The sequence below is a fragment of the Acaromyces ingoldii genome, assembly GCF_003144295.1.
Source record: "Acaromyces ingoldii strain MCA 4198 unplaced genomic scaffold FA10scaffold_6, whole genome shotgun sequence".
Classification (NCBI taxonomy): Eukaryota; Fungi; Basidiomycota; class Exobasidiomycetes; order Exobasidiales; family Cryptobasidiaceae; genus Acaromyces; species Acaromyces ingoldii.
The window spans coordinates 14557-27629 of record NW_020290252.1 but is presented as its reverse complement, the minus strand read 5'-3'; the positions used below and the strand labels follow the sequence as shown (position 1 = coordinate 27629).

General features: G+C 58.1%; 7 protein-coding genes across 7 annotated transcripts; 4 read left to right on the top strand and 3 right to left on the bottom strand.

Annotated features, from left to right (window-relative positions):
* Positions 1-243: 243 nt before the first annotated feature.
* Positions 244-2802, top strand: FA10DRAFT_303750 (hypothetical protein; the record flags this gene model as incomplete). The annotated part of the gene is made up of 3 exons (XM_025525278.1): positions 244-1249; positions 1305-2574; positions 2641-2802. The coding sequence occupies exons 1-3, from the start codon at positions 654-656 to the stop codon at positions 2800-2802; spliced, it is 2028 nt and encodes a 675-aa protein (XP_025374830.1). The 5' UTR covers positions 244-653.
* Positions 2803-2995: 193 nt separating this feature from the next.
* On the bottom strand, positions 2996-4278 carry FA10DRAFT_233743 (acyl-CoA dehydrogenase domain-containing protein; the record flags this gene model as incomplete). Its single annotated transcript, XM_025518960.1, has 2 exons — positions 2996-3754; positions 3814-4278. 2 exons carry the CDS (start codon positions 4276-4278, stop codon positions 2996-2998), a joined length of 1224 nt encoding a protein of 407 aa, XP_025374829.1.
* A 384-nt stretch (positions 4279-4662) lies between these two features.
* Positions 4663-7025, bottom strand: FA10DRAFT_262125 (hypothetical protein; the record flags this gene model as incomplete). The annotated part of the gene is made up of 6 exons (XM_025520098.1): positions 4663-5292; positions 5346-5381; positions 5444-5671; positions 5740-6118; positions 6179-6675; positions 6729-7025. The coding sequence occupies 6 exons, from the start codon at positions 7023-7025 to the stop codon at positions 4663-4665; spliced, it is 2067 nt and encodes a 688-aa protein (XP_025374828.1).
* Positions 7026-7231: 206 nt separating this feature from the next.
* On the top strand, positions 7232-9143 carry FA10DRAFT_268965 (MFS general substrate transporter). The gene has a single exon (XM_025522553.1). It carries the CDS (start codon positions 7277-7279, stop codon positions 9074-9076), a length of 1800 nt encoding a protein of 599 aa, XP_025374827.1. The 5' UTR covers positions 7232-7276; the 3' UTR covers positions 9077-9143.
* Positions 9144-9590: 447 nt separating this feature from the next.
* Positions 9591-10655, top strand: FA10DRAFT_296314 (glycosyl hydrolase 53; the record flags this gene model as incomplete). The annotated part of the gene is made up of 1 exon (XM_025524495.1): positions 9591-10655. The coding sequence occupies one exon, from the start codon at positions 9591-9593 to the stop codon at positions 10653-10655; it is 1065 nt and encodes a 354-aa protein (XP_025374826.1).
* Positions 10656-10978: 323 nt separating this feature from the next.
* On the top strand, positions 10979-11848 carry FA10DRAFT_244498 (endoglucanase A precursor; the record flags this gene model as incomplete). The annotated part of the gene is made up of 2 exons (XM_025519348.1): positions 10979-11299; positions 11353-11848. The coding sequence occupies exons 1-2, from the start codon at positions 11049-11051 to the stop codon at positions 11846-11848; spliced, it is 747 nt and encodes a 248-aa protein (XP_025374825.1). The 5' UTR covers positions 10979-11048.
* On the bottom strand, positions 11840-13049 carry FA10DRAFT_268964 (hypothetical protein). Its single transcript, XM_025522552.1, has 3 exons — positions 12620-13049; positions 12358-12561; positions 11840-12299 (listed from the first exon to the last, which is right to left on the bottom strand). Exons 1-3 carry the CDS (start codon positions 12900-12902, stop codon positions 12283-12285), a joined length of 504 nt encoding a protein of 167 aa, XP_025374824.1. The 5' UTR covers positions 12903-13049; the 3' UTR covers positions 11840-12282.
* Positions 13050-13073: the final 24 nt, after the last annotated feature.

Here is a 13073-nt window from a genome sequence, read left to right as displayed (position 1 = left end):
TCCACATTATAATTAGCAGTGGGACAACTAAAAATAAAAGAGAGGCAGCAAGTGTAGTAACGCGCCCGATGTTCGTTCACATGCATCCCAGTGCATCCCGTCCATCGAGCACTTCCAAGCGAGCTTGGCCACGGAATCGCTGTTGTGACGCACAGACGGTGTTGCCGAGAAGAGAGTCCGCCAGTGGCTGACATATATATATACGATCGTGACTGGGTTGATGAAGACAAACAAGGTTTGAGGCTAGAGGTTGGAGTCGCTGGCCCAACCTTAAAATGGCGCTGATGTTGGCCCGTGTGCAAACCAAAGACACGGACGGGATTGGCTAAACCCTGCGGCGCAAACTTTTGTGCGCTACCAAAACTCGGCTCGCTCGCGCATCGAATCGTTTGGCAGACCGCGATGCGCACTGACAGCATGTATAGACTCCGCTTTGATCCGTCGGGCTCACTGAAAAAACCCAAGGTTCACGCTAAAGTATACTGTTACGACGGGAGCTTGGCCGGAAAGTGCTCCTTGCATTTGTGGCAGACGTGCTTGCTTGCTCGCTCGTGTAAAGCCTGGCGCGGCGCAGGCAAGCCAAGCACACCGACGCACGGACGTACTGTACTTGCCGACTTTGACAGCGCTTTTGTCTGCCCACCATCACCACCATGGAGGAGGTGTCGTCCAAGGACTTTCCGCCCGTCTTGCGAGCGTACAAGGACGCTGCGCACCAGCACTCACATTCAGCAAGGACCATTGTCGTGTGCCTCGACGGGACCGGCGACGAGTTTGACAACGACAACTCCAACGTCGTCAAGTTCTTTGCCGCTCTTAAAAAGGATGACCCCACCCAGCTGACCTACTACCAGACGGGCGTGGGCACGTATGCCGACTCGTACCGCGGGCAGATTCAGAGTGGGCTCTCGGCGGCGCTCGACATGGCTGTGGGTGCCTCGCTTGGCGACCACGTCCGTGAGGCCTACTCGTTTCTCATGCAAAACTATCGCGAGGGCGACAAGATCTGCATCGTTGGCTTCTCCCGCGGTGCATACACTGCCCGCGCACTGGCCGGCATGCTCCACAAGGTCGGTCTCCTGCCGGCCCACAACCAGGCCCAGATCACATTCGCGTACAAATGGTACAAGGACGACAGCGCCTACGGATGGAAGATGAGCGCCGACTTTAAGCGCACCTTTTCCATCGACGTCAACGTCTACTTTCTCGGCTGCTGGGACACGGTCGCCAGTGTCGGCTTCATTCCCCGGTGAGTCGTCACCTCCTGGGCGCTAGAGAAAGAAAGCTGACTTCTGTTGTGCTAGAATTCTGCCCTTTGCAAAGACAAACAACGACGCCGTCTGCTACTTTCGACATGCGCTCGCCCTGGACGAACGACGGGCCAAGTTCAAGGTGAACCACTGGTTCCAACGGGCGAAGCCGCTCAAGAGCAAGAGCGCCGGCGCAATGGCACTCGACGGCTGCAAGCAGATGCTTTCAGCCAATGGCGTGCCTGAAGACGAAGTTCTGGATCACCGTGCTCCTTCGCGTGCCGACAAGGACGAGGACTTTTTCGACAGGGTTCATACGCAGCGAGGCCTGGATGCCCTTGCCCGGAGATTGTCCACCAAGGAGGAGCACATCACTATGCCTCGAGCATCGTCGCAGTACGCAGCCCTGGGAGACGTCAACCTCAACGCGCTCAACTTTGAGGAAAAGGGAGACGACGACGAGGGACAAAAGGTAAAGCAGGTCGACGACGCACCTCCGAAGCGACGACTGAGCCTGGCACCCGTGCTCCGTCGCGGCTCCGGCGAAGACAAGAGCGGGCCAGCGACGATCGGACGGCGCAAGAGCCTCTTTGCCGGCGACGGACAGACAAAGGAAAACGAGCAGGCGCTGCTCATGTCGCAGTTCAACGAGCGCGACCGTCTCGAGTTTGGCCAAGAAGCCCGGCTGCAGGAGACCGATGTCCTCGAGGTGTGGTTCTGCGGCGCCCATGCCGACGTGGGCGGAGGCGCGGTGCCAAACGAGACGCGGCACATGCTTTCGAGGATCCCGCTCAGGTGGATGCTCCGACAAGCCTTTGCCTGCAACACGGGCATGCTCTTCCACTCGGATGTCCTTGCTGAGCACGGGCTCGACGTCCAAACCCTCTGGCCGGTTCTGCAGCCCCGTCGTCCACCCCATTGCGAGCCGCCGCCATCGGCGCTGGATCGCTTTGCATCGGGCAGACAGCCACCGCTCGAAGCCCGGCGTAGTTCATTACGTCGGAACAGCAGTCGCATGGCTGCCTCGACTGACTGCAAAGGTGCTGCCGCGCTGCGCAATGCCTTTTTGCCGCCCTCCGAGACCCGCCTCTTCATCGAAGAGCCTCTGGCCGAAGACGACCTGAGCGGCAGCACGGTGTCCACGCTGCCCACATTCACCAGCAAGAACACCAGCAAGAACTTTTGGAACGATCCAAACATCCTTCCCGAGTTCTACGAGGACCACTTTGACTGCCAGGCCGACATCAACGACCAGCTCCAGCAGTCCCGTCCCTGGTGGATCCTCGAAGCCTGGCCGGTCAAGTACAGGAAGAAGTCTGCAGGGGTGAGTCTGGGCACGTGCAAAGAAGCATCGGCAGCTGCTCATCCCCGCTGTCTTCACTCCCTCTAGGGCCAGTGGATCAAAAAGGTGGGGCCCAACCTTGGCCGCCACCGCACCGTGCGAGAAAAGTACCCCAAGATGCACTGGACCGTGGCCGAGCGGATGCGTACGCTCGGCTACGACATTCGCTGCGAAAAAGACGACGAGGCGGTGTGGGAGATTGAGGTGTGAATGGCTCTACTTTTCGACTGTGAATTCTTTTTCTTCAGCGTCATTCATGGAGTTTGAGGGACCCTCACATACTGAGCTCGGGTAGCAGTCACACGTTGAATTCGAGGTACAGTCACACATTAGGTTCGGGAACATCGAGTTCAGGGACAGTCAAACATTGAACTTGTGTGACAAAATGCAGACCACCGCGCTACTACGCAAAAGAGGCGGCCCACGGCTGGTACTGCTCACTGAGAAAGAGCTTCTGAATCTGCCTCCTGCGGACGCCGACATTGCCGCCATCAAAGATGGGAAGGCAGATTGCGTCGTTGAGGAGCGAGGCCAGCGGCATCTCGGTCGAGTAGGCGCTCACGCCAACAGCCGAAATGCAGTCGACGACGCTCTGCACGGCCGAGTCGGAGCAAAAGACCTTGGCGTGAAAGGCCGTCTCGCGCGCCGCCTCGAGTCCGACGGTGTCGATGAGCGAAAGCGCCTTCCACGTGAGCAGCCGCGACGTCTCGACGCGCGCCTTGACGCCGATGAGGAGATCGGCGACGCTCTGGTGCTCAATGAGCTTGGCGCCGCCTCCCCGTGTCTCCTTTTTGGCATAGGCCAGTGCGACCTCAAAGGCTCTTCGCATCACACCGACGCTCATGGCCCCCACAATGGCAGCCGAGACGGTGAATGCGTTTTCGGTAATGTCAAGGCCCTGGCCCACGCTTCCCAGGATCGCCGACTTGGGCACCCGCAGGTCTTTAAAGGCAACGTGAGGTCCAGAGGTGGCCTTGTGCCCTGCGCTCTCGAGATGCCGCTTCACCACAAAGGCACCGGGCTTGTTGGCGTCGATGTCTGCCCGGCTGACGAGAAGCAGCATGGAAGCGTTGCTGCCCTTGCTGACAGACACATCCTTGCAGAGGACGCACTGCAGCTCAGCACCCTTGAAGTCCCAGCCGGCACAGTTGGTGGCCCACATCTGCGAGGGATTACTGTAAGCGGGCTGTTGTCGATGACAAGGCTGCTACTACTGCTCACCTTTTCGCCATTGAGCACCCATTCGTCGCCCTCGAGGCGTGCAGTCGTCTGTATGCCGGGGCCGTCGACGTCCCTGTAGTTTGCCGTGCCTGTAGGCTCCGTATAGACGAGGCTGGCCAGTGGCGCGCCTTTTGTCTCGAGAAAGGGAGCGAGGTACTTTTTGTGCTGGTCCCCATTGCCGGCCATCATGAGGGGTGTCAGTCCCAGGCCAGTGCCAAAGATGGTCAGTGAGGCGGTGCGGTCGACGGCGTAGAACTCCTCGACGACGATGGCGGCGGAAAAGTTGCTCGTGGCATCGCCTCCCAGCGGCTTGCTGATCTGGCCGCGGATGAGGCCTGCTCCCGTGGCTGCCTCGTAGATTGGCTTGGTCTTTTGAAATCGCTCGGCATCGGTGGTGCATCCGCTGATCAGCTTCTCCACGCCCGCAAGCTGCTGCTGGGCGAAGCCCGACACAGCTTGGCGCATCGCTTCATACTCTCCGCTGAGGACAACTGGCATCGACATGGTTTCTGGTTTGGGAAGGGGGGAATACCTCCGAGCAAGTCTTCCCCTTCTTTATGTGATGAACATGGCCATGACATTCGGGCTATTCATTCTCCAGTGTGGTTTAGCCGATGTCATAGATACGCTTATCTCGACGTGGGAGCAATCTTATCATCCAATACGGACGCGCAAACACGGGCGTGCTTGTTGCCTGAGTGATAGATAACGGAATGGAAAACCGAGCCGGCTCTGGTCCGGCTTCATAAACAACAGGCCTTGAGCCGGGCAATGGCTCCCTCCCCCCTGCTTTTCCCGTTCTCCTCCTTCTCCCAAGCCCGGCAATACCAGCTGTCAGTTCGATATCGACTACCTCGGCGCTGCCCCATCGACGAGGTTCAGCAGCTCGTCCCAGACCACGTCGCCCGACGCAAAGACGCTCCCAGCCCGTGCAGCCGCGTTTTGAGAGTGTTCGGGGTCGAGAACAGGCGCATCGCACTCAAACAAGAGTCGCATCAGGTGCTCGTCCAGCGCCGTGTCGAGACAGGACCGAGCAACGGATGGCATATGGGAAGAGGGGTTCTGTTGTGCTGCAAAGCGGCCGTGGTCGAGTGAGAGACTGAGTGGAGGTGTGACTCCGCTCTTGATCTTGGAGGCCGCGACCAGGACGGCCTCGAGGCGGCGGCCCTGGCCGGCAAAGACGCTGCGCGGGTCGCAGAGACTCTCGATGTGCTTGACTGTCGTAACGACAAACTGGATCTGCTCGTGCACCTCGACGACCTCGCCCATGTCCAGCTGGACAGACTTGAGAAACAGATGCGAGATGAGCACCAGGGCAGCCTGGATCATGCGAAAGACGACGCCGATGTTCTTCATCATCAGATTGTTGTCGCTGCCCTGCATGACCTTGATGCACATCATGGCGTAGTCCCACGAGCGCGACGACGACAGCCCGTACTGCTCGGGTTGCGTGCGACTCAAGAGCAAAAAGGGCCGGTGCTGTCGAATTCATCGGTCAGCCAGCTCAGAAAGCGCATACAGAGCAGACTCACAATCATGAACAGTCTATGCCACAGCGTGGAGCAGACCTGGTGTGCAGCAGTGTGAGAATGTGATGCGTCGAAAAGGGCAAAGCATATAGATCACCCACCATGACGGCGCCCATGCGTGCCTTGGCCATCTCTCTGCTCCTCGGCACCTTGTCCACCTGGAGCCAGTCTGGAAGAGACGCCAGGGTAGCCATGATCTCGCTGTCAAGCTCGAGGATGGCGCCATAGTCGATTGTCCGTCCTTGGGTCTCTGCGTCTGCACAAATGTCGGCGAAGCGCCGGAACGCTTCGAGGCCCACGTCGGCAATCGAATACATTGTCTGCTGCATCTGCAATGACAGGACAGAGCGGCACGTCAGTAGCGCTATCCGAGCCAGGGCAGAGGCGTAGCACCTACCTCGCTGAAGTTATCCGTCGACGGCTCCTTGTACACTCGGGGAAGCCCGGTCGTGTAGGAGCCCTTGTACACCGTGTAGGAGCCCAGCATCTGCGCGAGGGCCCAGTCCTTGCCGCGCAAAAAGAGCCAGTGCAAGCGGCCCAGATTGCGCGCGCGGCGATCGCGGCGGAGAAGCGTGGTGGCCGCCCAGGACCTCTCGCTCCTCATTGCTGGGAGGGCCGCAGAGTGCCAGTCGGCCGTGCCCGGTGTCTCGCCCTGCAGATCCATCGCGCGCCACATTGCCTCGTCCTGCTCCACGGTGCCCAGACGGTCTAGGCCGAGGCACCGTGCGGTGCGAATGATGCTGTCCATTGTCTCGACGTGGTCTCGAAGATCGACGCTGTCAAAAGGCAGGGCAATGGTCAGCGCTCAGCATCAGGCACCTAGTACACATACGCACCGGTGGGCAAGATTGAGCTGGAACAGCATGCGCGCCTGCACCATTTCAATCGTGGCCTTTTTCATCGACGACAAGGCGCGTTGCGCCTCCTTGTCCAAAAAGCCGACCAGCTCAATCACCTCGTCGCCCTGCTCGACGAGACCCAGCGTGATCGCATACGTCTGCGGCATCAGAAAGAGCGCCGATGAGCACAGGTACAGGATCAAGGCGTAGACGTCGGGCTTGTCTGCCCGCAGCTCCACCAGTCTGCCGCCTGCATACGGCGAGTCTGCAGCCATAGCCCCGGCCAGGGTGTCGAAAACGAGCTGCTCGTCGACCATGCCTGAAAACATGTCTGTGGAAAAGAAGAGATCGACGAGGATTTTGGCGTGTGCAAATGCCAGATGCCGATCGGGGCCATTATTGTCCCGAGATGTCTGTGGTGGCGACGCGGATCTCAACGACGACAATTCGCCCTGATGGGCGGTGATCTCGCCTCGACTGAGCTCGTACATGAGCTGCAGAGCGGTCAGCGAGGCCAGAGTGAACAGTGCACTCGCAAAGTGCTCACAGATTGCTCATTGTCCAGCACGGACTGCGAAGGGGAGGCGTGCGAGGATGGTCGCGACGAGTGCAGCGCCCTCTGTGCATCGCGTGCTCGGGCCGGCTGCGCATCGCGCTCGTCGCCCCACCGACACAGGCTCACAGTCCCGCGCGAGACGCATTGATTGCACCCTGGCACACGGCGGTCGCATAGCTTCTTGCGCCGGCGACATTCGGTGCATGAGTGCGGCTTCTTGTTACGGACCGCCTTGACTGGCTCTCGCGTCGACGAGGCGGGCGACGTGCTGGCCGATGACGCCGACATGCTGACTGACACGACGCCGACGTGCTCGCAAATGCGAATGTGAACGCGTTATAAAGGGGGAAGCGGGGCGGAGAGTGAGACGCATCTGCGAAAATGAAACGTATCGCAAATGCGAAAGCTCCAATCGCGAATGCGATTACACGTGTCGTAATTGCGACGACGCTGAATTTCCCGCCCCAGAAGCTCAGCATAGTGTAGGGGATGCTATCAGGGCTGGATGAGTCAGGGCGAAAGCTTAAAAGGGAACACTGATGGCCTTTGAGCAGCAAGAACAAGCCCCGGAAAACAAACCCTCCTCCAACATGCAGACCTCCCAAGCCGATCAGGTCGCCGACTTGGCCTCCAACCCGCAAGACCCCGCCCTCGCGTCTACGACGTCTGAAGATCATTCGAGCAAGATGGAGGAAGTGATTGAAAAGACGAAAAGTGAAGAAGACGACGACGACGACATTCAGGCACCGGAGATTCTGTCTGCAAAGCGCTTCATTCCCATCTATATCGGCCTGCTTCTCGGCATCTTTATCATCTCGCTCGACAACACTGTGATCGCCACGGCGCAGGTTGACATCGTTACCGACCTGGGCGGCGAGAACATGATTGCTTGGCTGCCGACGACGTTTCTCATCGGACAAGGCGCCTTTGCCCTATTTTGGGGACAGGTGCTCGCCAGTTTCGCCAGCAAGCACATCCTCCTCTTCAATGTCTTTCTCTTCGAGGTCGGCAGCCTCGTCAGCGCACTGGCACCCAACATGGGTGCTGTTTTGGCCGGTAGAACTATCTCTGGAGCAGGTGCAGCAGGGATGATGTCGGCAGCCGTCCAGATTCTCGCCGAGACTACGACTCTGGAGCAGCGTGCGGTGTACATAGGCATGCTTGGCTCGCTCTTTTCCGTCTCCATGATCGCCGGGCCCCTCATTGGCGGCGCACTCACAAAGGTCTCGTGGCGCTGGGTATTCTGGATCAACCTGCCGATTGGTGGCGTCGCCTTTCTCATTATCTTCCTTCTTTCACCCACGACCAGGCCGCTGGGCTCAAGCAAAACCAGAATCACCCCTCTTCTGGACCGCATCAAGAAGATCGACATTGTCGGCTCGGCCCTGCTGGCGGTCCTCATGTGCGCGGTCATTATCCCGATCCAGGAGTCCTCCAAGACGGGATGGTCGTCGTACAAGGTGTGGATCCCAATCTGCTTCTCGCTGCTCATCGCCCTGACCTTCTACGGCTGGATCCGATTCAACGGCGAGGAGCGCTCACTGTTTCCCGCCGCCCTTCTCAAGGATCTCAACCTCGTCGGCTGCGTCATGACGAGCTTCCTCACCTTCTGGGTCATCATCCAGTTTATGTACCTGATCCCGTACTACTACCAGACGGTGCGGGGACACACGCCCACCAAGTCGGGCGTCGACATGCTCGCGCTCATGATCACCGTCGGCATCTGCTCGATAGTCGGAGGCGTCCTGGCCAAGAAGAGCCACCACTACTTTCCGCAGATGGCCTTCTTCCCGCTCCTCGGTGCTGTGGGGGCCGGCATCAGCTACATGACCTCCGTCACGACCGGCACGGGTCTCCAGATCGGGTCGCAGATTCTGCTCGGCCTGGGCATGGGCATGATCATCCAAGGACCCTTGCTCACGGTCCAAGCGAACACCGATAAGCGGCTGATTTCCAAGGCGACTGCTTTTGCCATCTACGCGCAGCGATTTGGCGGCGGCGTGGGCAGTTCCGTCTCCAGCGCCATCCTGGCCGCTCAGCTTCCGGGCGCCATTCGAGCTCACCTCCCCGCGGGCGTGGATCCGATCGCCTACGAGCACATTGAGCCGAGCGCAATCTATGGCCTGCCTTCAGGGCCCACGCGCGACTCGATGCTCGCTGCCCTCACCTCGGTGATCGACAGAATCTACATCGTCGGCGTTCCCGTCTTTGTTGTCATTTCGCTCATCGTAATCTCGACGCTAAAGATCACCAACATCGAGACACGCAAAGTAACCAGGAAGAGGGACATTGTACGTCGCCTGGTCGGCAGCCAGCGTGCATCTTCCAGTCCCGCATGAGCTTCTCGGCGTCCTACATCGACATTGCCAGTGTGCTCGAGTGAAGCAGATACTACCCGCTATGAACATTGTACTTTTCTCATTTTGTGGATGTGTAACTGGAATAGGATACCTTCCATGGCCGCCTTGCAATGCACTGTCTGCGACATTCACTGCTTGCTTGACACCATAAATCGATCATCAGGGACGACAGGTTATGCGGTCAGCCTTGTGCAGCTGACTGCCGTCATTCAGCTCAATCCTGATTGGCCACACGCGTGGGATGCATGCATGCAAGGCTTTTTATCCGACGTGCTTCTGTGCACCTCCCCCACGCTTCCACGACTAGTGTTCTTTGCGGATGCGCGCGGGGGACAGAGAACGACGACTACTCAATGTACGCGGGGTCGTTTGACTGGATACAGCACTTGGGCACTGCGAATGTGTGCTTTGCTTTATGGCAATCGTGAGCTGACAGAAAGCTTTGAAAAGGAAGCGCTTTCCTGTATCTTGCCTCCCTCACTTTCGCGATCCAATGCACTTCTTCGTCCTGCTCCCCCTCCTTTTCGCCACGGCGCTCGCGGCTCTGCCCTACAAGGGTGTTGACTGGTCGAGCCTCCTCGTGGAAGAAAAGGCAGGCAAGACGTACAAGGACACCGCGGGCCAGGTTCAGCCGCTTGAGAGCATCCTCAAGGCATCGGGGGTCAACACTGTCCGTCAGCGCATCTGGGTGAACCCAAGCGATGGCGTCTACAACCTGGACTACAATTTGAAGCTGGCGAAGCGCGCAAAGGCTGCTGGCCTGGGTATCTACCTCGACTTTCACTACAGCGACACCTGGGCCGATGGCGGTCACCAGGTCACTCCTGCAGCGTGGAAGGACTTTACCCTACAGCAGCTTACCGATGAGATCTATTCCTACACCAAAGACGTGCTCGACACCTTTGCCACCAATGGCATTCCCTTGGCCCTTGTCAGCATTGGAAACGAAATCAGAGGGGGCATGCTCTGGCCCACGGGGCAGATCAGCAAGGCAGGAGGCACAAAGAACCTCTCCTCTCTTCTTCACTCGGCTTCCACGGCCGTCAAGGACTCGAAGCTCTCGCCCAAGCCAGAGATCATGATCCATCTCGACAATGGATGGGACTTTAGCACGCAGGAAAACTGGTACGACTCCGTCTTTGGTTCTAATGGCGGATTCGGGCTCGCAAACTTTGACATCCAAGGCATCTCCTACTACCCTTTCTACGGATCTTCCGCGACGCTGGCCGCCGTGAGCTCGTCCATGTCAAAGATGGCACAAAAGTACGGCAAGACGGTCATGGTGGCCGAGACCGACTGGCCCACGTACTGCCCCAGCCCTGCCTATCCCTTTCCTTCGGACACCAAGTCGATCCCGATTTCCGTCGATGGACAGACGCAGTGGATGAAGACGGTGGCGTCTAAAGTCAGCGGCATTGGCAGCCAGGGCCAAGGGATCTTCTACTGGGAGCCAGCGTGGATTGACAATGCAAACCTGGGCAGCTCGTGCGCCTACAACCTCATGGTCACCGACCAGGGCCAGGCGATGGCCAGCCTTGGCGTCTTTAAGTCCATCTGAGAGCGGGAGCATGTGCTACAGTCGCTCTCTTTATTGTATATGATGTGGTGGTAGAAATAGCGACACTGCTAGTACAGGGCCGAGTGCGTGACTGGCACTAGAGCCGCTACAATTCTTTACTTCTGTTCTGGCTTCACCTGAATTGTTCTATGCGGCACTTGCTGGCGTGGGCAGGATGCTTGTCAAGAACTCGGAGATTTCTCCGGTTTTTCCTTCGATGGCAGGGGTGTGTCCCTGCAGAAGCCTCAAATTTGAGCCTCAAGTGTCACATTAGCGTCCAAGTATCGACGCGGACTCCACCAATATGCCCACGTTGACCGTCATCGTGGGGGAATCCGAGGAGGATAAAAGGCGTCGTAAGGTCTTGGAACTGAAAAGGCACCTCAAGATACGATGCAGATCTCCTCTCTTTTCCTGGCGGCAGCCCTTGTCGCAACGGCACTGCCACTTCCTGGCTCTGCGTTGCCGCTTGAGAAGCGTGCCGACAAGTGCGACACGTTTGACAGTTACCCAACGGGCAAGTACACGGTCTACAACAATCTCTTTGGCGCTGGTACCGCTACGTCTGGCTCCCAGTGCCTCGGTGTCGACGGCCTGAGCGGTTCGACCCTCTCATGGCACACGTCGTGGACCTGGGCTGGCGGGTGCGAACTTTCTCAAGCAGTGCCAGACTCACAGCTGACCCCGACCAAAACAGACAGGGCCACGTGAAGTCGTATTCCAACGCCGTCCTGGACTTTACGAAGAAGCCACTGAGCTCGATTGCAAAGATTCCTACGACGTGGAAGTGGAGTTACACCGGCAACAGCCTCGTAGCCGACGTAGCCTATGATCTTTTCACCTCAACCTCGGCTTCTGCCGACGCGCAGTACGAGGTCATGGTCTGGCTCGCTGCTCTGGGAGGGGCCGGGCCAATCTCTAGCACGGGCTCGCCCATTGCGACGGTGACCATGGGCGGCAACTCGTTCAAGCTGTACAAGGGCCCGAATGGCAGCGTGACAGTCTTTTCCTTTGTTGCAAGCACCCCGATCAAGAACTTCTCAGGCGACCTCTACAGTTTCCTCAGCTATCTGGTGGCTCACCAGGGTCTGCCGGGCAGCCAGGTGCTCCAGAAGATCGGCGCGGGCACCGAGCCCTTTACGGGCTCAAGCGCCGTCTTCAAGACGACTGCATACAGTGCTTCGGTCGAGTGAAGTCATGTGATTTAAATCTTGAAATGTTGTTGAAACGCGTACTGCGTTCTGATGAATCTAGTGTTCCTGCGATGTCATGCTGCTCAGTCTTGTCTGCCTCGGTGAAGCTGAAGCTGCCATGCCATAATCTGAGGCTCCTTGACTATGGCAGCTTTTGGAGGCGGCCGGACTGGGTGTGATCGAGCGCCAACGAGCCAGTGCTCCTCCAAAGGAGATGCTCTCTGATAGTTCCCTCCAGGTCCTAGAGGCTACAGAGGAGCGCCAGAACCGCTCCCAAGCTGGCCACCAAAGAGATCGGCCCAGCAGCGCGAAGAAGAGAAGCAGACGCTCCGTCAGCAGTCTGCGAGTCTGCGTTGAGCCGCTGGTGGCAGGCCTCGGTTGGGGTGAAATTGGCCAACTTGAATACAGGCGCATTGTCCGCCGCAAAGGCAGAGTCATTGAGAAGCGTGGTCTGCAGACAAGCAGAGCAAACATGAGCGCATAATGGCAGAAATTGATGGTCAACTCACTTGTATCTCGTACACGCCTGGAACAACGAAACCCATCTCGCAAACCCATCTCGCCAGGTGCATGGTCAGGCCACCCGTGGTACTTGTACCCTGGGAAGTAGAGGGGAAAGACAAATTGGGTGGCATTGTCACCTTGCATGGTCCGATTGATGGCTTGTGTCTCGTTGTATAGCTGTTCGTGATAAGGCTGGTTGATGGTGGTGTCTGGCTGGTTGATTGAGAAAGAGATTCGCGGTGGAGAGGCGGCCGGCACGACACTCACATCTTCCGTAAGCATTGTCAAAGTACGCCCTCTGGACTACTCGACAGAGGTATGAATTGTTCGCCTTGACGTATACGTTTGGCACGGTGAGATAGTAGCGAAACTGTTGCGCATTGCAGTCCAGTGTCTTTTCGTCAGTGTCACCGCGCGCATCGCCGAGAGACACATTGAGGGATGCCGTGCCTGGCGGCAAGGTGCTGTTGCTGCTGGCCTGTCGAGGCTGCAAGTGTGGAGAGGCAGAGGCTGCCAGGGTAGCCGCGGCGAGGAGAGAAGGGCTGACCATTGCGGAATGTGTGAAGGGTGTGAGACAGCTTTGGAGTTAAGGTAGCTTATGATTGTACGCAGGCTGATCCCTACGTTAAGCGACCGCGAGGTCAGCACCGACCTCGCGGTCGCCAGATCAGCGCATGGCCTTTTCTGTCTGCCCTCTCTAAGGTTTCTAGTGCAGAAATAT

Bases quoted from the DNA above. Each gene is read 5' to 3' on its own strand.
- FA10DRAFT_268965 (XM_025522553.1), top strand. From the start codon at position 7,277: ATGGCCTTTGAGCAGCAAGAACAAGCCCCGGAAAACAAACCCTCCTCC.
- FA10DRAFT_268964 (XM_025522552.1), bottom strand. From the start codon at position 12,902: ATGGTCAGCCCTTCTCTCCTCGCCGCGGCTACCCTGGCAGCCTCTGCC. The intron at 12,562-12,619 runs GTGAGTGTCGTG...TCAACCAGCCAG, and splicing joins TGACAATGCTTACGGAAGAT to ACACCACCATCAACCAGCCT.